The 22998-nt window shown below is 41.7% G+C and overlaps 1 protein-coding gene across 3 annotated transcripts in view; it reads left to right on the top strand.

The window, feature by feature from the left end:
* Nucleotides 1-22998, top strand: part of PCB (Pyruvate carboxylase) — a 437613-nt gene that overhangs the window by 137838 nt on the left and 276777 nt on the right. For all 3 annotated transcript variants that reach the window (XM_071669755.1, XM_071669754.1, XM_071669756.1), the window contains exons 2-5: nucleotides 3949-4078; nucleotides 8138-8319; nucleotides 9559-9743; nucleotides 22575-22740. In XM_071669755.1, the coding sequence (XP_071525856.1) occupies nucleotides 8160-8319; nucleotides 9559-9743; nucleotides 22575-22740 (511 nt within the window). In that variant the 5' untranslated portion in view covers nucleotides 3949-4078; nucleotides 8138-8159. The remainder of the gene's footprint in view (nucleotides 1-3948; nucleotides 4079-8137; nucleotides 8320-9558; nucleotides 9744-22574; nucleotides 22741-22998) is intronic.

Below are 22998 nucleotides of genomic sequence, written 5' to 3'. Positions count from 1 at the left end.
GAGAACCCGTCACTAATTACCTTCATTAGGTAAATTGTAATTACGTCTCTAGAATTAGTAAAAAAGATCTTTCTATAAAGACATGCATTGATTTTATGAAGGATGTTACTCTTTTATTTGCTGCAACACCAAATTTGATATTGATATTAATGAGAGGCCACTGAAGACCTGTGTTGGGGGATGGGAAGGACTTGTATTGTTGAAGGAATATATATGGATGTATAGATATACTATTGAAGGAATATATATAATTATATTGATGTACTGTTGAAAGAATATTCAATGTAAGGTTAATGAAGTACAACAGGGGCAGTGATGGTAAGTGACAATGTAGCAATACTATCTTAAAGCAGATTAGCCGTAGATTTCATTCACTCAAGTTCTGAGTTAACATAAACAGACAACACAGCCACATCACTTACAGCTTTTGACTAAGCTACAAATAAAGAGGAAATGAACGTTTACTTTGTTATTTTCTCCGGACGTCACTTGTTGGTGAGAGGGAAGATGATTATCTTGTTGGTATGTTACACTTGAGTAACGGTATTGTAATATGTCAGCTTGTAACCGAGCAGCAGTGTGTCATCGTATAATGGGGTGGTAATGTGTCAACGTACAATGGAGCGGCATGGGTAACGTATAATGGAGTGGTAATATTAGTGTCAACGTACAATGGAACGACATGGGCAACGTATAATGGAGTGGTAATGTGTCAACGTACAATGGAGCGACAATGGGCAACGTATAATGGAGTGGTAATGTGTTAGCGTACATTGGAGCGGCATTGGCAACGTATCATGGAGTGGTAATGTGTCAACGTACATTGGAGCGGCATTGGCAACGTAAAGTGGAGTTTTAATTTTTCCTGTGTATCACGGAGCTGTAATATGTTAGCGTATATCGGAACTATAATGTGTCATCTTATTACGGAGATGTATCAACGCATAACGGAGCGGTAATGTGTCAACGTATAACGAAGCTGTAATATGTCAGCGTATATCAGAAATGTAACATGTCAGCGTATACCGGAACTGCATTATGTCAACGCAAAACGTTGTGTTTTATTCAGCTACCCATCATGCAAATAACAGAATATCTGAAAATAAAGTATCTAAGTGAACGAAAGTTTTCTCCGAAAATGTACTCGTGTAAAAGTAATAATACAGATATGAAATACTTAAAAAAGAGTTGATCCTGAAATGATTTTTTTCAATGAAAGTAACTATTGTTTTTACCCGCTATCGACCTTGCAGTAAACTGTATGTATATGTTTTTGGATAGTATGACTGCCTGCTACTGGTTGACCATTAAGCCGGGAACTCTTTACAAACAAGTTAAATATAGATTATGAAATAGATAGTGTTGACTTTTGTGGTCACATTGCAGTCAAATTCAGGTATGACAGGAACCACCGTGGTCTACATACTATACCATGTCAGTGTCTCATACTAAATGTCGTCTCGCCTCTTCCTCTTTACATATGAGAATGTATGTGTCGTCACCTTGCTTGTGGTTCAAGCGTATTCCAGTGTTAAGGAAATCTCTCTCGTATGTGTTACTTTAATCTTATCTGTTATCTCCCGTGTGTCTCTTGTATTTGCGTCTGCATTATTTATCATTGTTCGGCTTTGTGGCTATTGTTGGATTGTGTGGCCGATGGGTGGCCCACTGCCGGCCTAACAGCTGGGTTACGGTAGAGTGGGTGGCGGGTGGTGTTGGCTGGCCTAGTGCCGCCCACACAGCTGGGTTAAAGGGGTGATCACCTTCCTGTTAGGGTCCGAGTCACGTTTGCCTACACGGCTTCCCTGGCGTAGTGATCATAACCGGCTCTCTTGGGGTCGCAGTCCTCGTCCTCCCGGCTCTTCTGATAGCGCTGACCTCCTCCTCACGGCTCTTCTGGTGTCATAAGTCTCCTCCTCCTCACGGCTCTTCTGATATCGCAGTCCTTGTCCTCACGGTTCTTCTGGTGTCGCAGGCCTAGTCCTCACGCTCTCCTGGTGCCGCAGTCCTCGTCCTCAAGACTCTCTTGGTGCCAGGAAGAGAGCTTCTTAACTACAGTCTTCAAGTGGTGTAGACTTGCTCTTGAAACCCATGTTTACCTTGCGTATAATGGTCCATGGATGTACGTGCAGGGATTGTGTGGACATTACGAATACTGGACTCGCCCTGACCTGCACAACATATTACGTATTTCCCGACTGAATAAGCCTTCATCAAGTAGACGAAAATCACGATGGTCAAAAGTTAGCCCAAGTCACAAGCATTTTGGTATGGAGTCATTGATTTTCTTTTTAACCACCCGCGTTAATTTGATGATTAAATCGCCGCGTCGGAGACTGGATTCAGAGGTAGACAGATGCCAAAATGACATCATCGGAAGAAAGGATGAAGCTGGGACTCTGAAAGTCCGGCCGAACAAGTTATTGTGATGAACGATGAAGCTGAGATTGTCCCATTGTTTAAGGAGAGAAACATTACCTCGAGAGAATTTAATTAATGATCTAGAAAGCGAAAGAACTATTGTTATCCGAAGGGAGAACATCGATTGAGTTGGGATGATCCGCATTTTGGTGGTGCAGCGATTTTGAAGAATATGGTTGGTGCTCCTTGAGACGCTCCAGCCACTGAGATCAATAGGAAAGAATTGACAGTGGTAGATGTAACCACTAGTGGGTAGCAGATAGAAGGGTAACCATTAGTTGGTAGCTGATGTAAGGATGACCACCAGTAGGCAACAGATGTAAGGGTAACCGTTAGTGGGTAGCAGATGTAAGGATAACTATTAGTGGGCAGTAGATGTAAGGGTAACCATTAGTGGGTTGTAGATGCCAGGGATACCTCTAGTGGGTAGCAGATGCAAAGGATTCCACTAGTGGGTACCATATGTAAGACTAACCACTAGTGGGTAGCAGTTGTAAGGGTAACCACTAGTAGGTAGCAGTTGTAAGGGTAACCTTTAGTGGATAGCTGATGTAAGGGTAATCAGTAGTGGGTAGCAGATGTAAGGGTAACCACCAGTGGGCAGCATATGTAAGGGTAACACCAGATGTAAGGGTAACCATTAGTGGGTAGCAGATGTAAGGTTAACCATTAGTGAGCAGCAGATGTATTGGTAACCACTAGTGGGTAGCAGTTGTAAGGGTAACACTTGTGGGTAGCAGATGTAAGGGTAACCATTAGAGGGTAGCAGATGTGAGGGTAACCACTAGTGGGTAGCATATGTAAGGGCAACCACCTGTGCGCAGCAGATGTAACGTAACCATTAGTGGAAAGCAGATGTACAGGCAGCCAGTTGTGGGTAACAGGTAAGGATAACCACTGGTGGGCAGCAGATGTAAAGATAACCAATAGTGGGTAGCTGATGTAAGGGTACCCACAAATGGATAGCAGATGTAAGGGTAAGGTAACCACTCGTGGGCAACAATGTAGGGATAAGCATCAAATGGAAACATATGCATAGGCAACAAGTGGGTAAGAGATTTAAGAGTAACCACTCATGGGTTGATGTAATGGTAGCTTCTGGCTGAAGTCTTTATTTTTTTCCAAAATTAACGTCTTTATTGCTCGTCACAAAAAATTGAGTCAACAGAACTCTCTCTCTCTCTCTCTCTCTCTCTCTCTCTCTCTCTCTCTCTCTCTCTCTCTCTCTCTCTCTCTCTCTCTCTCTTTTGATAAGATAGCACAATTAAGTCATATGTGTGATACATTCTCATGATAACTTCCATGAGCAACAGAGCTAATCATAAAAATTTTATATGTCTGTTTAAGAAGCAAAATTGAATCCTGCTGCATCATATCATCAGTGAAACAAGTGGGAATAAAAACGTTAGAGAGAATTGAGAACACTGTGCAAGCAAGATCAAGGATTTATAGCATGATATACTAAACTTATTATACTCGTTTATACCATATATCATATTACATCAGTAATTATCATCCCTGTTACAGGTTTTTGGGAGTGGAAAATTCAAATATTTAAAGAAGGCTGATGATACTGGTGTCTGTCACAGTCTTAAGAAAAGCTTAAGTTGTCAAATTCATCTGGTGGAGTTAATCTGCGCTTTGGATCACCACTTTGGTAAGTAATGAATTTGTCTGCCTGTGGCTTGGACCCCTGTCAGTCATCCCCTTACTTGATACAAATACGTTTTTGACTTCTTTTTCTGCCAGTTGTAATTACAAATTTCTTTTAACTTTTAATTGGTTAATGTCCTTCCATGAACATAACTTTTATTGTTTCAAGGATTCCAATGCACCACTACATAATCATCATTTTAAGAAATGTTTTCATTTGTATTGCTAATAGTATTTATTACACACCACTGTTGATTGCATGGTTAAACCCTTAAACTGCAGCTGACATCAGTTGATATTCTTAGGAAAGAGCAAAGAAGACTTGGGAAAAAATTCTCCTCTGCATAGTACCCCAACGCTCCCATAAACAGTAATTCATCTGTCCACTTTATAGTCATGTATTAACAATGACCCCATGGAAAATACAGATATTGTTGAATGAACTAAGTTGTCAGGAAGAACAGGCAACCAGAAACATTCCCCTTCTTGCATTTCAGTTGTAGAAGTGAAACAGGAGGAGCAGCCAAACTAAGTGCTCATACTCCTCAAAGGCTCAGGCTAGGTTTTGTGAATGTTTGTAGATATAACCAGGATTAAAGGAGGTGTGAGGAAGGTAGTATGTGTGAGGAGAGGATCTTGGTTGTTCTGGCTCTAAGTGAAACTAAGCTCAAGGTTCAGGGGAGAGAATGGTTTGAGAATGTCTTAGGAGTAAAGTCTTGGGTCACTGAGGATGAGAGCATAAGAAGGGGTGGCACATCTGCTGGAGGAGTTAAGGAAATGTGATAATTGCGAGGAAGTGGGTTCCAGATTGATGTGGATGAGAATAAGAATGAATTATGAGAGGTGGGTGATTGTCTGTATATATAAACCTGGTATTGAGACAAGTAGGGAAGAAGCAAGTGCTTGTGTAGAACTGAATTGGTTTACCAATACTACCCACCTGGGTTTCAGGAGGGTTAGTGATAGCTGCATAGTGAACCAGCACTTCACTAGCTGTCAAGTTGCACTCTTCTGACTCAGGAAACTGTCTTTTCTTTCTGCCTCACCTGCATGTGGACTGCTGGCATTTTGTCCACAAACATACAAAATTTCTCTCCCTGTTGCACACACTTGACGACACATAATTCGCACAGCTCGTTCTTCGTAACTCTAGATTTCCTTCAGTGAGTACTATGTGCTAGCCCTGCCTTTTGGCAAAATGGTAGGAACAATATATGGTAGTAGCATGTAGAAACATTAGGTAGTAGTCAGTCGGAACTTTCGTTAGGAGCGTCTGTAAACACTGCACTAGGCTCTACTTAACAGTGGCCTGTTAAGGATGAGGCATTAAAGGCTAAGGAATGGCACTGGGCTTCATTAGTTATGGAGAGATTATTGCCATGGCCACCCCCTTGTGGGAGCTCCAGAAGGGAACAGGTTTCAGTGATATAGATAGATAAGCAGAATTGGTGTGTAAGAATTTTTTTATGTAAGAGATCAAATATTAGTATTGGGAGATTTGAATATAAAAGAGGGATGTGGTAGTTAAGGGTATGATTGAGGTGCATGGGCTCTGAGGTGTAAATGAAAATGGTGAACAGCTTATCAAGTTTGATGCTAAAAAAGTACTGGCAGTTTGAATACTTAGTTTAAAGATAGTATACATAGTATACATGTGTGAATGGTTAGTGTTTGATTATGTACTAATTAATATTTGTGCAGGGAGAGACGGTTGAATGTGAATGTGCTGAAGGGGACAGCCGTTGAGATGCCTGATCACTTCTTAGCTGAGATGATTACTTATTTGTAATTACTTATTTGTACTGCACAGGGTGGAAGTTTTACATTCATAGGGCCCCATGTGTGAAAAATTTGAATGGTAGTGGCTTTTGGAAAAGTGGCTTGGAAAAGAGGCCCATGTGTGGAGGTGCAGAGAGAAATTAAGGAAAGAATGGCATAAGGTGAGAGTAAATGAAACTAGGGTAGTGAATAAGGAATGGAAGGTATTTATGGAAACATTGTGTACATAAGTGCAAGTAAAAGAGAAAATAAAAGTGTGTGTGAGCGAGCTCACTTCTTGCAGATAAGGACTGCAAGTGATTGGGAGATGTACAAGAGAAAGTTGCTGGGAGTAAAGGAGAAGATGGGGTGAAAAAGTATTGTCAGAATTCAGGGTGGAAGAGATGATGTTTTAAGATTAAGTGAATGATGTGGGGGAAAACAGGTAAACAAATGGAGGCATCAATTAGGAGAATAGATAGGGAAGTGGTAACAGCCATGGGAGAGGACTGAGGAGATGTATTTAGTATTTTAAAAGACTGTTGGATGTGTTAGATGATAGTGACAGTTGTGGGCTATCTAGGAGGTGGAGGTGTATAGGGTGAGAGAGTCATTACATATGATTTAATGAAAAGAGAAGAGGTGGGGAAAGCCTTGCATGAGATGAATTGTGGCAAAGTAGCTGGAATGGATGAGATTGAATTTATCAAGAAAGTGAATGATAGTACTGTTGTTTGGTTAGTCAGGATTTTCGGTGTATGTATGGCTCAAGGTGAGGTGCCTGAGGACCGGTGTAATGTATGTATAGTTCCATTATAATGGGAACTGTAGTGAATGCTCAAATTATAGAGGTATAAATCTGTTTCCTGGCACTACCTTGCTGATGCAGGAAATGGCAATCAAGTATGATAGAATAAATAAATAAAGAATGTGTTAGATGTACATTATAAGTTGTATGGGAGAGTTGTGACTGAGAGGGTAGTGTGATGCAAAGAGCATGAGACTGGCAAGGACCATTGTAATTTTAGGAGTGGCAGAGGATGTATAAACCAGGTGTTTACTTTTCGTAATCTTTGCAAGAAATAGGTAGAGAAAGAGCAGGATATGTATGTGGCTTTTATGGATATGAGGAAATGTATGATAAGGTTGATAGAGATACCTTGTGGAAGCTGCAATGATTATATGGTGTGGGAGGAAAGCTGTTACAAGCAGTGAGGTTTTTAGAGAGTAAGGAATGTGTGTTGGAATTTCTGAATTATGCTTGCCATTTAAAGTTAATTGTATGATTTATTTGGAGAGAAGTGCCAAGATTTGGTGTTTGAGTTTGAGTGTGCAAAAGAAGATTTAATGAATGTGAACAAAAGTAAGGCTGTGAGTTGTAGGGGGTGTGGTTGAGATAGGATGGTTTGAATATGGAGGAAGTGGAATGCTTTAGGTACCTTATAGTGAACATGGCAGTGGATGGAATCATGGGGAATGAAGAGAGTCATAGAGTGGGAGAGTAGGGTTTAGATCAGGGTGCATTGAAGAGTGTTTTGGAGAACTCTTTGTCTGATAGGGAAAAGATAGGTATGTTTCAAGGTACAGCAGTCCTAACAGTTTCTTTTTTTCTTTTTTTTCAAATGTTTCTTAGGCCTTGAATTCAAAAGAATGTATGAGAATAGGTGTTTTGGAAATGAACTGCGTAAGGATAATATGTAGAGTGAGATGGGTTGATTATAAGAGCAAGGTGTGGTAGTAAGCATAATCTGATAGAGAAACCTGACCATGATGTGCTAAAATGATTGAGACATATAGAGGAGATAAGCAAAGAAAGATTGATTAGAATGATATATATGTCAGAAGTGGAGGGAGCAAGGGGAAGGTGGAGACCAAAAGGGAAATGAAAGGCGAGGCTTTGAGTTTCAGTATTGTGGCTTAACATTCATGAGGGTGAGAGGCATACATGGAGTTAAATGAAATAGGTCAATTTGGTATGTATGGGTAGTTTGATGTTAGTGGGCTGAATGAGGGCATTTGAAGTGGTCAGGGGAAACTGAGGGATAGTCTTAGGAGCTTGATTGTGGATAGTGTGGTCTGCTGTTGGTATATTACATACATGACAGCTAGAAATTGGATTGAAGCAGATAAGACTTTTTCATATTCTTGATATATACCATGCTAAGGTGGGAAATGGCAAAAAGTATTAGAAAAATATTGATATTTAAATGTAAATCATGCAAATTGTTCTGCTTTTTGTATTGTGTTCACGTTGACTGTTGTGTTTTGCTTTGCATAATGTAAAGATCTTTGGAAATTTGAACAGATCTCAACCCAACAAAATCAGGATGCTTGGACCACATCTTGCCCTCATCAGGGCTACTGTAAGACACCATGGAATTCATCCTCGTCTTGCTCTGTCCCAGGCTATGCATTACATGCAGCAGGCTCATTCCTCTTCTAGTGTAGAATATCAGCCAATCAGATCAGTCCTAGTTGCTAATAGAGGTAAGTTACAGGGAATATTATGAAGAGGTATAACTTATATTGTAATTATTTGTATCACTTTACCGTACTGGGGCTGTTATAGGATACAGTAGGTGAATGAAAAATTTGTTTTACACATTTCATCATTTATGTCATAGGTACTTTTAGGGTGGGTATTTGAAATGTAATGATTTGCTCCAATTTTCTCAACCTGGTAAAGTAAGCCTGGTTACCATGGTCTATTTCTGCTTCTCAAGAGAAAGTGCATATGATTAGAGTATGCTGTAACATCAGGGTTGATGTATAGCAGTAACCTTATATCTTGCTTGATGAATAAGACTGTTCCTTTCTGCTGTTAAATAATAATCAGGTCTAGCTTTATCAAAGTGCTTTCAAACATCTGATTTGATTTGTAGATTAATCATGTTCCTCTTTTTCTTAACAAAAAAGGCACAACTGTCACTTACTGAGCATTTCCCACTCTTTATTCTATGGTTTTGATAAGTTTTTAATGATAATTAACTCCAAAAAGTCAGTCCAAACAGGTACATGCATTGACAGATGGCAAAGCTGGGTTAGGCTACTGCTACTGATTGTAGTGTCATGGAGCAATAATATTTGTCATCACAGTGAGTGCCACCTGATATAAGCTATAGTTCCTGAGTTATATTATATGATTTATCAAGAACTTGTACTGTATGTCAAAGCAACTAACATTGGAGTAACTTATAACAGGGCCTTTCTTTTATTCTTATGCAATCATTTACTTCTGTCTCATTTATACTATGAAACAGTTACTACCTTCACCCAGTCATCAGGCACCTAACCTTTTTTTATGCATAAGGCATCTGACCACTTTTCCGTGCTGTCATACTTACTTTACATGATACTGCATCAGAAATTTGTATTTTACTGAATTATTAGAAAGTGTATTGTGAGTTCATTCACACCATGGCCACTAACTTGAACTAAGTTTATATGGTGCATGTCTGTCTGTTTGTTTGGACGTAGCAGCTTAGTTTAGTTTATTCAGAAAGGCCAGAAATGATAGAGCTAGATATAAGTAAAGGAAAAAGAAGGTGGGGTGGGGGTCAGAGAAATAGGATCATAGTATTGTTTGATGGTTAGTTTGGAATTTAAGAAGAAAGCCATAAAGAGAGCTGCATTATGACTGTCGTCAAAAGAAACGATCAGTATGAGACAAAATTCCTCCTAAAAATTTATTAAGTACAAGTTGCTAATGTTAAGATCTCTTTGCAGGTGAAATTGCAATTCGAGTCTTCCGAGCATGCACAGAACTGGGCATCAGATCTGTTGCTGTTTACAGTGAGCAGGATAAAATGCATATGCACAGACAAAAGGCAGATGAGTCATATATTATTGGACAAGGCCTTCCACCTGTTGATGCTTACCTCTGCATACCAGAAATTATACGTGTGGCTAAGGTGAGTTTTTTAATCATCAGTATCAAGCTGCCTTCTTGTAGATGCTTTTCATAAGGTCTTATTTTAAGTTTCACAATGGTGATGTTAGACTTATGTAATGCAAAGAAGAAAATGAGTGTGTATTTTTGTTTATAATCACCCCAGGACCAGTTTCAGTGAGAGACCTGGTGTTGCTGAGGACCTTTCTAAAGGCTTCAGCAGCCTAAGCCTGCATTACTTTGAGGAGCTGGGAAATGTAGACCCCTTTGGAGTGAGTTCTTTAATGAGAATGTCTTCCCAATGATCCATCCTTGCCGAATATGATTTTCACACACACAATAACCTCTTGTCTTCATACTTGTTTGCTGTTTCCTGCATTAATGAGGTAGTGCCAAGAATAGATGAAGAAAAGGCCATATTTGCTCACCGTCATTCTTGAGCTGCCATATGTAAAGCACCAAAACACATCCTGCCATCTACAACCAGGCCCTTAGATCTTTCCATGGTTTCCCCATCTCCTTCATATGCCCTTGTTCCTTTCAGTTACAGCACATCACCCCTGATATACCAAATCATCCCAATTTACACCATCCCATGCATGCCTTTCACCCTCCTCCATATTCAAACCCCAAAGACTCAAAATATTTTTGACTCCATCCTTTCATCTCCAGTTTGGTCTTTTGCATTCCCTTGTTCCCTCCCCTTCTGATTCTCACACACACACACATATATATGGATGTTTTGGCTCTGAGTGAAATGAAGCTTAAGGGTAAAGGGGAAGAGTGGTTTGGGAATGTCTTGGGAGTAAAGTCAGGGGTTAGTGAGAGGACAAGAGCATGGGAGGGAGTAGCACTACTCGTGAAACAGGAGTGGTGGGAGTATGTGATAGAGTGTAAGAAAGTAAACTCTAGATTGATATGGGTAAAACTGAAAGTGGATGGAGAGAGATGGGTGATTATTGGTGCGTATGCACCTGGGAATGAGAAGAAAGATCATGAGAGGCAAGTGTTTTGGGAGCAGCTGAATGAGTGTGTTAGTGGTTTTGATGCACGAGACCGGGTTATAGTGATGGGTGATTTGAATGCAAAGGTGAGTAATGTGGCAGTTGAGGGAATTATTGGTATACATGGGGTGTTCAGTGTTGTAAATGGAAATGGTTAAGAGCATGTAGATTTATGTGCTGAAAAAAGATTGGAGATTGGGAATACCTGGTTTAAAAAGAGAGATATACATAAGTATACGTATGTAAGTAGGAGAGATGGCCAGAGAGCACCATTGGATTACATGTTAATTGATAGGCGCACGAAAGAGAGACTTTTGGATGTTAATGTGCTGAGAGGTGCAACTGGAGGGATGTCTAATCATTATCTTGTGGAGGCGAAGGTGAAGATTTGTAGAGGTTTTCAGAAAAGAAGAGAGAATGTTGGGGTGAAGAGAGTAGTGAGAGTAAGTGAGCTTGGGAAGGACACTTGTGTGAGGAAGTACCAGGAGAGACTGAGTACAGAATGGAAAAAGGTGAGAACAAAGGAGGTAAGGGGAGTGGGGGAGGAATGGGATGTATTTAGGGAATCAGTGATGGCTTGCGCAAAAGATGCTTGTGGCATGAGAAGCGTGGGAGGTGGGCAGATTAGAAAGGGTAGTGAGTGGTGGGATGAAGAAGTAAGATTATTAGTGAAAGAGAAGAGAGAGGCATTTGGACGATTTTTGCAGGGAAATAATGGAAATGAGTGGGAGATGTATAAAAGAAAGAGGCAGGAGGTCAAGAGAAAGGTGCAAGAGGTGAAAAAGAGGGCAAATGAGAGTTGGGGTGAGAGAGTATCATTAAATTTTAGGGAGAATAAAAAGGTGTTTCGGAAGGAGGTAAATAAAGTGCGTAAGACAAGGGAACAAATGGGAACTTCAGTGAAGGGGGCTAATGGGGAGGTGATAACAAGTAGTGGTGATGTGAGAAGGAGATGGAGTGAGTATTTTGAAGGTTTGTTGAATGTGTTTGATGTTAGAGTGGCAGGTATAGGGTGTTTTGGTCGAGGTGGTGTGCAAAGTGAGAGGGTTAGTGAGGATGATTTGGTAAACAGAGAAGAGGTAGTAAAGCTTTGCGGAAGATGAAAGTCGGCAAGGCAGCAGGTTTGGATGTCATTGCAGTGGAATTTATTAAAAAAGGGGGTGGCTGTATTATTGACTGGTTGGTAAGGTTATGTAATGTATGTATGATTCATGGTGAGGTGGCTGAGGATTGGCGGAATGCTTGCATAGTGCCATTGTACAAAGGCAAAGGGGACAAAGTTGAGTGCTCAAATTACAGAGGTATAAGTTGGTTGAGTATTCCTGGTATATATGGGAGGGTATTGATTGAGAGGGTGAAGGCATGTACAGAGCATCAGATTGGGGAAGAGCAGTGTGGTTTCAGAAGTGGTAGAGGATGTGTGGATCAGGTGTTTGCTTTGAAGAATGTACGTGAGAAATACTTAGAAAAGCAAATGGATTTGTATGTAGCATTTATGATCTGGAGAAGGCATATGACAGAGTTGATAGAGATGCTCTGTGTAAGGTATTAAGAATATATGGTGTTGGAGGCAAGTTGTTAGAAGCAGTGAAAAGTTTTTATCAAGGATGTAAGGCATGTGTACGTGTAGGAAGAGAGGAAAGTGATTGGTTCTCAGTGAATGTAGGTTTGCAGCAGGGGTGTGTGATGTCTCCATGGTTGTTTAATTTGTTTATGGATGGGGTTGTTAGGGAGGTAAATGCAAGGGTTTTGGAAAGAGGGGCAAGTATGCAGTCTGTTGTAGATGAAAGAGCTTGGGAAGTGAGTCAGTTGTTGTTGGCTGATGATACAGCACTGGTGGCTGATTCATGTGAGAAACTGCAGAAGCTGGTGACTGAGTTTGGTAAAGTGTGTGAAAGAAGAAAGTTGAGAGTAAATGTGAATAAGAGCAAGATTATTAGGTACAGTAGGGTTGAGGGTCAAGTCAGTTGGGAGATAAGTTTGAATGGAGAAAAACTGGAGGAAGTGAAGTGTTTTAGATATCTGGGAGTGGATTTGGCAGCGGATGGAACCATGGAAGCGGAAGTAAATCATAGGGTGGGGGAGGGGCGAAAATTCTGGGAGCCTTGGAAGAATGTGTAGAAGTCGAGAACATTATCTTAGAAAGCAAAAATGGGTATGTTTGAAGGAATAGTGGTACCAACAATGTTGTATGGTTGCGAGGTGTGGGCTATGGATATAGTTGTGCGGAGGAGGGTGGATTTGCTGGAAATGAGATGTTTGAGGACAGTATTTGGTGTGAGGTGGTTTGATCAAGTAAGTAATGTAAGGGTAAGAGAGATGTGTGGAAATAAAAAGAGCGTGGTTGAGAGAGCAGAAGAGGGTGTTTTGAAATGGTTTGGGCACATGGAGAGAATGAGTGAGGAAAGATTGACCAAGAGGATATATGTCGGAGGTGGAGGGAACGAGGAGAAGAGGGAGACCAAATTGGAGTTAGAAAGATGGAGTGAAAAAGATTTTGAGTGATCGGGGCCTGAACATGCAGGAGGGTGAAAGGCGGGCAAGGAATAGAGTGAATTGGATCGATGTGGTATACCGAGGTCGACGTGCTGTCAGTGGATTGAATCAGGGCATGTGAAGCGTTTGGGGTAAACCATGGAAAGTTGTGTGGGGCCTGGATGTGGAAAGGGACCTGTGGTTTTGGGCATTATTGCATGACAGCTAGAGACTGAGTGTGAACGAATGGGGCCTTTGTTGTCTTTTCTTGGCGATGCCTTGCGCACATGAGGGGGGAGGTGGATGTTATTCCATGTGTGGCGGGGTGGCGATGGGGGTGAGTAGGGGCAGACAGTGTGAATTGTGTGCATGTGTGTGTCTATGTGTGTATATATGTGTGTACGTTGGGATGTGTGGGTGTGTATGTTTGCATGTGTGGACGTGTGTGTGTGTGCTTGTGTGTGGAGGTGGGTTGGGCCATTTCTCTTGTCTGTTTCCTTGCGCTACCTTGCAGGCGCGGGAGACATCGACAAAGCAAAAATGATAAATAAAATAATATGTATTCACCTCCCTAACAACCCCATCCCTTGTGCTACCTCGCAAACGCGGGAGACAGCGACAAAGCAAAAAAAAAAATATATAGATATGTATATATATATATATATATATATATATATATATATATATATATTTTTTTTTTTTTTTCAAACTATTCGCCATTTCCCGCGTTAGCGAGGTAGCGTTAAGAACAGAGGACTGGGCCTTTTTTGGAATATCCTCACCTGGCCCCCTCTGTTCCTTCTTTTGGAAAATTAAAAAAAAAACGAGAGGGGAGGATTTCCAGCCCCCCGCTCCCTCCCCTTTTAGTCGCCTTCTACGACACGCAGGGAATACGTGGGAAGTTTTCTTAATCCCCTATCCCCAGGGATAATATATATATATATATATATATATATATATATATATATATATATATATATATGTTTTTTTTTTTTCCAAAAGAAGGAACAGAGAATTGGGCCAGATGAGGGTATTCCCTCAAAGGCCCAGTCCTCTGTTCTTAACGCTACCTCGCTAATGCGGGAAATGGCGAATAGTTTGAAAGAAGAAAGAAAAGATATATGTATATATATATATATATATATATATATATATATATATTTTTTTTTTTTTTTTTATACCTCGTCGCTGTCTCCCGCGGTTGCGAGGTAGCGCAAGGAAACAGACGAAAGAAATGGCCCAACCCACCCCATACACATGTACATACACACGTCCACACACGCAAATATACATACCTACACAGCTTTCCATGGCCCACCCCGGACGCTTCACATGCCTTGATTCAATCCACTGACAGCACGTCAACCCCTGTATACCACATCGCTCCAATTCACTCTATTCCTTGCCCTCCTTTCACCCTCCTGCATGTTCAGGCCCCGATCACACAAAATCCTTTTCACTCCATCTTTCCACCTCCAATTTGGTCTCCCTCTTCTCCTCGTTCCCTCCACCTCCGACACATATATCCTCTTGGTCAATCTTTCCTCACTCATTCTCTCCATGTGCCCAAACAACTTCAAAACACCCTCTTCTGCTCTCTCAACCACGCTCTTTTTATTTCCACACATCTCTCTTACCCTTATGTTACTCACTCGATCAAACCACCTCACACCACATATTGTCCTCAAACATCTCAGTTCCAGCACATCCATCCTCCTGCGCACAACTCTATCCATAGGGCACGCCTCGCAACCATACAACATTGTTGGAACCACTATTCTTTCAAACATACCCATTTTTGCTTTCCGAGATAATGTTCTCGACTTCCACACATTTTTCAAGGCTCCCAAAATTTTCGCCCCCTCCCCCACCCTATGATCCACTTCCGCTTCCATGGTTCCATCCGCTGACAGATCCACTCCCAGATATCTAAAACACTTCACTTCCTCCAGTTTTTCTCCATTCAAATTCACCTCCCAATTGACTTGACCCTCAACCCTACTGTACCTAATAACCTTGCTCTTATTCACATTTACTCTTAACTTTCTTCTTCCACACACTTTACCAAACTCCGTCACCAGCTTCTGCAGTTTCTCACATGAATCCGCCACCAGCGCTGTATCATCAGCGAACAACAACTGACTCACTTCCCAAGCTCTCTCATCCCCAACAGACTTCATACTTGCCCCTCTTTCCAAGACTCTTGCATTTACCTCCCTAACAACCCCATCCATAAACAAATTAAACCACCATGGAGACATCACACACCCCTGCCGCAAACCTACATTCACTGAGAACCAATCACTTTCCTCTCTTCCTACACGTACACATGCCTTACATCCTCGATAAAAACTTTTCACTGCTTCTAACAACTTGCCTCCCACACCATATATTCTTAATACCTTCCACAGAGCATCTCTATCAACTCTATCATATGCCTTCTCCAGATCCATAAATGCTACATACAAATCCATTTGCTTTTCTAAGTATTTCTCACATGCACTCTTCAAAGCAAACACCTGATCCACACATCCTCTACCACTTCTGAAACCACACTGCTCTTCCCCAATCTGATGCTCTGTACCTGCCTTCACCCTCTCAATCAATACCCTCCCATATAATTTACCAGGAATACTCAACAAACTTATACCTCTGTAATTTGAGCACTCACTCTTATCCCCTTTGCCTTTGTACAATGGCACTATGCACGCATTCCGCCAATCCTCAGGCACCTCACCATATATATATATATATATATATTATTTTATTTTATTATACTTTGTCGCTGTCTCCCGCGTTTGCGAGGTAGCGCAAGGAAACAGACAAAAGAAATGGCCCAACCCCCCCCCCCATACACATGTATATACATACGTCCACACACGCAAATATACATACCTACACAGCTTTCCATGGTTTACCCCAGACGCTTCACATGCCTTGATTCAATCCACTGACAGCACGTCAACCCCGGTATACCACATCGCTCCAATTCACTCTATTCCTTGCCCTCCTTTCACCCTCCTGCATGTTCAGGCCCCGATCACACAAAATCTTTTTCACTCCATCTTTCCACCTCCAATTTGGTCTCCCTCTTCTCCTCGTTCCCTCCACCTCCGACACATATATCCTCTCGGTCAATCTTTCCTCACTCATTCTCTCCATGTGCCCAAACCACTTCAAAACACCCTCTTCTGCTCTCTCAACCATGCTCTTTTTATTTCCACACATCTCTCTTACCCTTATGTTACTCACTCGATCAAACCACCTCACACCACATATTGTCCTCAAACATCTCAGTTCCAGCACATCCATCCTCCTGCGCACAACTCTATCCATAGGGCACGCCTCGCAACCATACAACATTGTTGGAACCACTATTCTTTCAAACATACCCATTTTTGCTTTCTGAGATAATGTTCTCGACTTCTACACATTCTTCAAGGCTCCCAGAATTTTCGCCCCCTCCCCCACCCTATGATCCACTTCCGCTTCCATGGTTCCATCCGCTGCCAGATCCACTCCCAGATATCTAAAACACTTCACTTCCTCCAGTTTTTCTCCATTCAAACTCACCTCCCAATTGACTTGACCCTCAACCCTACTGTACCTAATAACCTTGCTCTTATTCACATTTACTCTTAACTTTCTTCTTCCACACACTTTACCAAACTCAGTCACCAGCTTCTGCAGTTTCTCACATGAATCAGCCACCAGCGCTGTATCATCAGCGAACAACAACTGACTCACTTCCCAAGCTCTCTCATCCCCAACAGACTTCATACTTGCCCCTCTTTCCAAAACTCTTGCATTTACCTCCCTAACAACTCCATCCATAAACAAATTAAACAACCATGGAGACATCACACACCCCTGCCGCAAACCTACATTCACTGAGAACCAATCACTTTCCTCTCTTCCTACACGTACACATGCCTTACATCCTCGATAAAAACTTTTCACTGCTTCTAACAACTTGCCTCCCACACCATATATTCTTAATACCTTCCACAGAGCATCTCTATCAACTCTATCATATGCCTTCTCCAGATCCATAAATGCTACATACAAATCCATTTGCTTTTCTAAGTATTTCTCACATACATTCTTCAAAGCAAACACCTGATCCACACATCCTCTACCACTTCTGAAACCACACTGCTCTTCCCCAATCTGATGCTCTGTACATGCCTTCACCCTCTCAATCAATATCCTCCCATATAATTTACCAGGAATACTTAACAAACTTATACCTCTGTAATTTGAGCACTCACTCTTATCCCCTTTGCCTTTGTACAATGGCACTATGCACGTATTCCTCCAATCCTCAGGCACCTCACCATGAGTCATACATACATTAAATAACCTTACCAACCAGTCAACAATACAGTCACCCCCTTTTTTAATAAATTCCACTGCAATACCATCCAAACCTGCTGCCTTGCCGGCTTTCATCTTCCGCAAAGCTTTTACTACCTCTTCTCTGTTTACCAAATCATTTTCCCTAACCCTCTCACTTTGCACACCACCTCGACCAAAACACCCTATATCTGCCACTCTATCATCAAACGCATTCAACAAACCTTCAAAATACTCACTCCATCTCCTTCTCACATCACCACTACTTGTTATCACCTCCCCATTTGCCCCCTTCACTGAAGTTCCCATTTGCTCCCTTGTCTTACGCACTTTATTTACCTCTTTCCAGAACATCTTTTTATTCTCCCTAAAATTTAATGATACTCTCTCACCCCAACTCTCATTTGCCCTTTTTTTCACCTCTTGCACCTTTCTCTTGACCTCCTGTCTCTTTCTTTTATACATCTCCCACTCAATTTCATTTTTTCCCTGCAAAAATCGTCCAAATGCCTCTCTCTTCTCTTTCACTAATACTCTTACTTCTTCATCCCACCACTCACTACCCTTTCTAATCAACCCACCTCCCACTCTTCTCATGCCACAAGCATCTTTTGCGCAATCCATCACTGATTCCCTAAATTCCCTACATTCAAATGTACCTCCCAATAAACTTGCCCCTCAACCCAACTGAACCTAATAACTTTGCTCTTATTCACATTTACTCTCAACTTTCTCCGTTCACACACTTTACCAGACTGTCACCAACCTCTGCAGTTTCTCACCCAAATCAGCCACCAGCACTGTATCAGCGAACAACAACTTACTCACTTCCCAAGCCCTCTTATCCAGAACAGACAGCATACTAGCCCCCCTCTCCAAAATTCTTGCATTCACTTCCTCAACTTCCCCATCCGTAAACTAATTAAACAGCCATGGAGATATCACACACTCCTGCCACAAACCAGCATTCACTGAGAACCAATCACTTTTGTCCCTTCCTACTTGTACACATGCCGTATATCCATGGTGAAAACTTTTCACTACTTCCAGCAACTTACTTCCCATGCCATGTATTCTTAAAACCTTCCAGAGAGCCTCTCTATCAACCCTGTCATATGCCTTCTCCAAATCCATAAATGCTACTTACAAATTCCTCTGTTTTCTAAGTATTTCTCACATACATTCTTGAAAGCAAACACCTGATCCACACATCCTCTACCACTTCTGAAACCACACTGCTCTTCCCCAATCTGATGCTCTGTGCATGCCTTTACCCTCTCAATCAATACCCTGCCATATAATTTCCCAGGAATACTCAAGAAACTTATAAGTCTGTAATTTGAACAATCACCTTTATCCCCTTTGCCTTTGTACAGTGGCAATATGCATGCATTCTGCCAGTCCTCAGGCACTTCACCATTATCCATTCCACTGCAGTACCATCCAAACTCCCCGCCTTGCTGGCTTTCATCTTCCGCAAAGTTTTCACTACCTCTTCTCTGTTTACCACACCATTCTCCCTGACCCTCTCACTTCGCACACCACCCCGACCAAAACACCCTATATATATATGCCACTCTATCATCAAACACATTCAACAAACCTTCAAAATACTCACTCCATCTCCTTCTTACTTCATCACTATTTGTTATTACCTCCCCATTTTCCCCCTTTACCGATGTTCCCATTTGTCATCTTGTCTTACGCACATTATTTACCTCCTTCCAAAACTTCTTTTTATTCTCCCTAAACTTTAATGATGCTCTCTCACCCCAACTCTCATTTGCACTCTTTTCCACGTCCTGCACCTTTATCTTGACCCCCTGCCTCTTTCTTTTATATATATCCCAGTCATTTTCACTACTCCCCTGCAAAAATCATCCAAATGCCCCTCTCTTCTCTTTCCCAACAACCTTACTTCATACCACCACTCACTACCCTTTCTAATCTGCCCACCTCCCACCTTTCTCATGTCACACGCATCTTTTGTGTGAGCTATCACTGCTTCCCTAAATACATCCCATTCCTCTCCCTTTCCCCTCACGTCATTTGCTCTCGCCTTTTTCTATTCTACGCTCAACCTCTCTTGGTACTTCCTCACACAAGTCTCCTTTCCAAGCTCACTTCCTCTCACTGCACTCTTTTCCTCAACATTCTGTCTTCTTTTCTGAAAACCTCTACAAATCTTCACCTTCACCTCCACAAGATAGCAATCAGACATGCTCCAGCTGCCCCTCTTAGAACTTTTACATCCAAAAGTCTCTCTTTTACACATCTATCAACTAACACTTAATCTAATAATGCCATTTGACCATCTCTCCTACTTACATATGTATGCTTATGTATATCTCTCTTTTTAAACCAGGTATTCCCAATCACCAGTCCTTTTTCAGTACACGAATCCACAAGCTCTTCATTTTCATTTGCCATACTGGACACCCCATGTGCACCAATTATACCCTCAACTGCCACATTACTCACCTTCTCATTCAAATCACCCATCACTATAACCTGGTCTCGTGCATCAAAACTGCTAACACGCTCACTCAGCTGCTCCCAAAACACTTGCCTCTCCTGATTTTTCTTCTCATGATCAGGTGCCTAGGCACCAATGATCACCCATCTCTCTCCCTCCAGTTTCAATTTTACCTGCATCAATCTAGAATTTACTTTCTTATGTTCTATCATGTACTATCCCAACTACTGCTTCAGGAGAAATGCTACCACTTCCTTTGCTCTTGTCCTCTCACCAATCCCTGACTTTACTCCCAAACCGCTCTTCCCCTTTACCCTTGAGGTTCATTTCACTCAGAGCCAAAACATTCAGGTTCCTTTCCTCAAACATAATACCTATCTCTCCTTTCTTCTCACCTTGGTTACACCCACATACATTGACACCCCAATCTAAGCCTTCGAGGAGAAACAGAAGAAAGAGTCAAGCAGGGAGTACTACTCCCTGCTTGACTCTTTCTTCTGTTTCCCCTTTTAGAAATTTAGACACAAGGAGCGGGGTTTCTAGCCTCCTACTCCTGCCCCCTTTAGTCGCCTTCTACAACAAGCAGGGATTACGTGGGAAGTATTCTTTCTTCCCTATCCCCAGGGATAAAACAGTGCATTGATTAATGATGATTAAGAAAATGGAAAAAATAAAAAGTCAAACTGCACCATGTGCATTTCTTATTGCACTTGTTTTTGGTAGGGTGGGGTAAACTTATTTTGTTTCAGTCTTAAGTTTGCCTCAAGCTATAATGCTGTCTGGCTGTATACAGAGTGTTTTTGTTAATTTAGAATTGTGACTTTATTTATTAAATGATTTTGCAATCCTTACAATTGAAAATGGCATCAGGTGATAGTAAGAGGTGCAATGAAAGCAGGAAGTCCATCCTCACTTTATTATAAAGAGGTATCCTTTCTAAGGGAGGTGGCATCACCTCAATCTTAGTCTGACTCCTGCATCCAACTGCCTGGAGGGCATTCTCAACTTACCACACTGGCGGGTGCCCACTGCTCAACTGTTGTATCACACACTGCACTCCCTTACGAGATTTTGGTAACTACATGTGACTTTTTTACAACATAAACAAAACTAAAAACAACAAAACAAAAAAAACATGAAATTAAGATTCAACAAGGCATAAGGCAAATATAAACTCAAATCACTCCTTGGCAAGGTATTGTTCCTTTACATGCGAACAGAACAAAAATGACAATAAGTTAGAGTGTTCATTCTTCACAGGAGCCACCACAAACATAAAATTTCAGGTGTGCGGGTAGTAACTCACACTGTGAGGACACCGCCACATGAGACTGGGTGTCACCACAACTTGGGACGAAGCCACTACTTGTGGGTATTACCCTTGACCCACAGTGATTGGTGAAACCCAGGGGCATAGGTGATGTTGGTTTCGCTAAGACAGGCTGCTATTGCTGTCCACCTTCACTGAATATTGTCCATGCAATTTCACCTCCACTACCACATCTGACCTGTCTCATACATATGAAGCACGTCCCTCACATAGGCAGGGGTGCACTTGGACAGCTAGGCAGCATAGCGGCATCACCTGCTGGGCCACCCTTCAGGCAAGCATGGTTATCTGCTATGGCCCACTCCCTGTTTCACAGAGCAGTTTTCCATTGCAAGTTTATCGGATAATGTTGCCGGAGTGCCGGGACACCTCGCAACTGACTTCTTGCTGCTTGATGTGCAAGTGACTTATCTGCCTCCCTTAGGGGATGTTGAGATGCTGGAGCATATCCTGAGTTGCTTTGATGTTGTTCAGGCTATCTCCAACACCTGTGTTGCCCCTTCAACACCTGTTTGGCTGTCCTTACTGCTGCTTCAGTGCGTTCATTGGACTTAGGGGAGTGGGCTAAGGAGATGGAGGCCATGGTTCCCCATTTTTTTGTAGAAAGCTTCCTTCTCCTTGCTATCTAGATTGGTTCCCCCATCTGAATGTGCCCCATCTCCATTAACTTGGGATTTTCCCATGTAGGTTTGAGTCCTCCTCACTGTGCCATATAAGAGGTGCAATGAAAGCAGGTAGTCCATCCTCAGTTTGTCATAGAGAAGTATCCTTTCACAGGAGAAGGATGATGTCACCTCTGTTTCAGTTTGACTCCTGCCTCCAACTGCCTGGCTAGCATTCCCACGGTGCTGGGTGCCTGCCACCCAACTATTGTACCACACACTGAAACCCTACAGAGATAGAGGAGTTAAAAGAAAGCTTGTGAACTTAAATGTGGCACAGAAATAGGTTACATTTGATATAACAGGCTTTTGGCATTAACGGACACCCCTTCCTCCCTATTAGTCCATTAAATCAAAGGTTTACCGTAGTTCATTTTCTTGGTTAGAAATTAGCCTTTTGAATTACAAACACGAAGTCTTAGCTGTAGAACTTTATCCTGCTAAAGATATTTTAGATATGGAATACTTACCTTATCAGACATTTCCTTTTTTGGTAATATCTTTTTCTGAGATGGTGCATGGAATAATTATAGTTTTCTTTTATTCCCAGGAAAATGAAGTAGATGCTGTCCATCCTGGCTATGGTTTCCTTTCTGAACGTTCAGATTTTGCACAAGCTTGTATCGACAATGGTTTGCGTTTTATTGGACCAGCACCAAATGTTGTGCAACAGATGGGTGATAAGGTGGCTGCTCGACAGGCAGCGATTAATGCTGGTAAGAAATTAGACGCTGACATTTAAATTTGCTGTAATCACCTTTATCACCATCATCATTTCTGCCAAGAAAGTAGGATGATGTGTTCAGTATCTCCCCAAAATACAGTAATGTAACCAAACATTTGATTTCACAACAGTTTACTTGCCATTGATGTTTAAGACTCACTGGTGCCATTGGAAGTGTTTGCAGAAGAAAGATTTTTGTGAAGAGTGAGAGTTTATTGTAGATTTGGGAGACTGCGGATGACTAAGTATG

The sequence above is a fragment of the Panulirus ornatus genome, chromosome 14, assembly GCF_036320965.1.
Source record: "Panulirus ornatus isolate Po-2019 chromosome 14, ASM3632096v1, whole genome shotgun sequence".
NCBI classification, from domain to species: Eukaryota; Metazoa; Arthropoda; class Malacostraca; order Decapoda; family Palinuridae; genus Panulirus; species Panulirus ornatus.
Note: the sequence above shows the minus strand (reverse complement) of the source record. Positions and strands in the feature narration are given on the sequence as shown.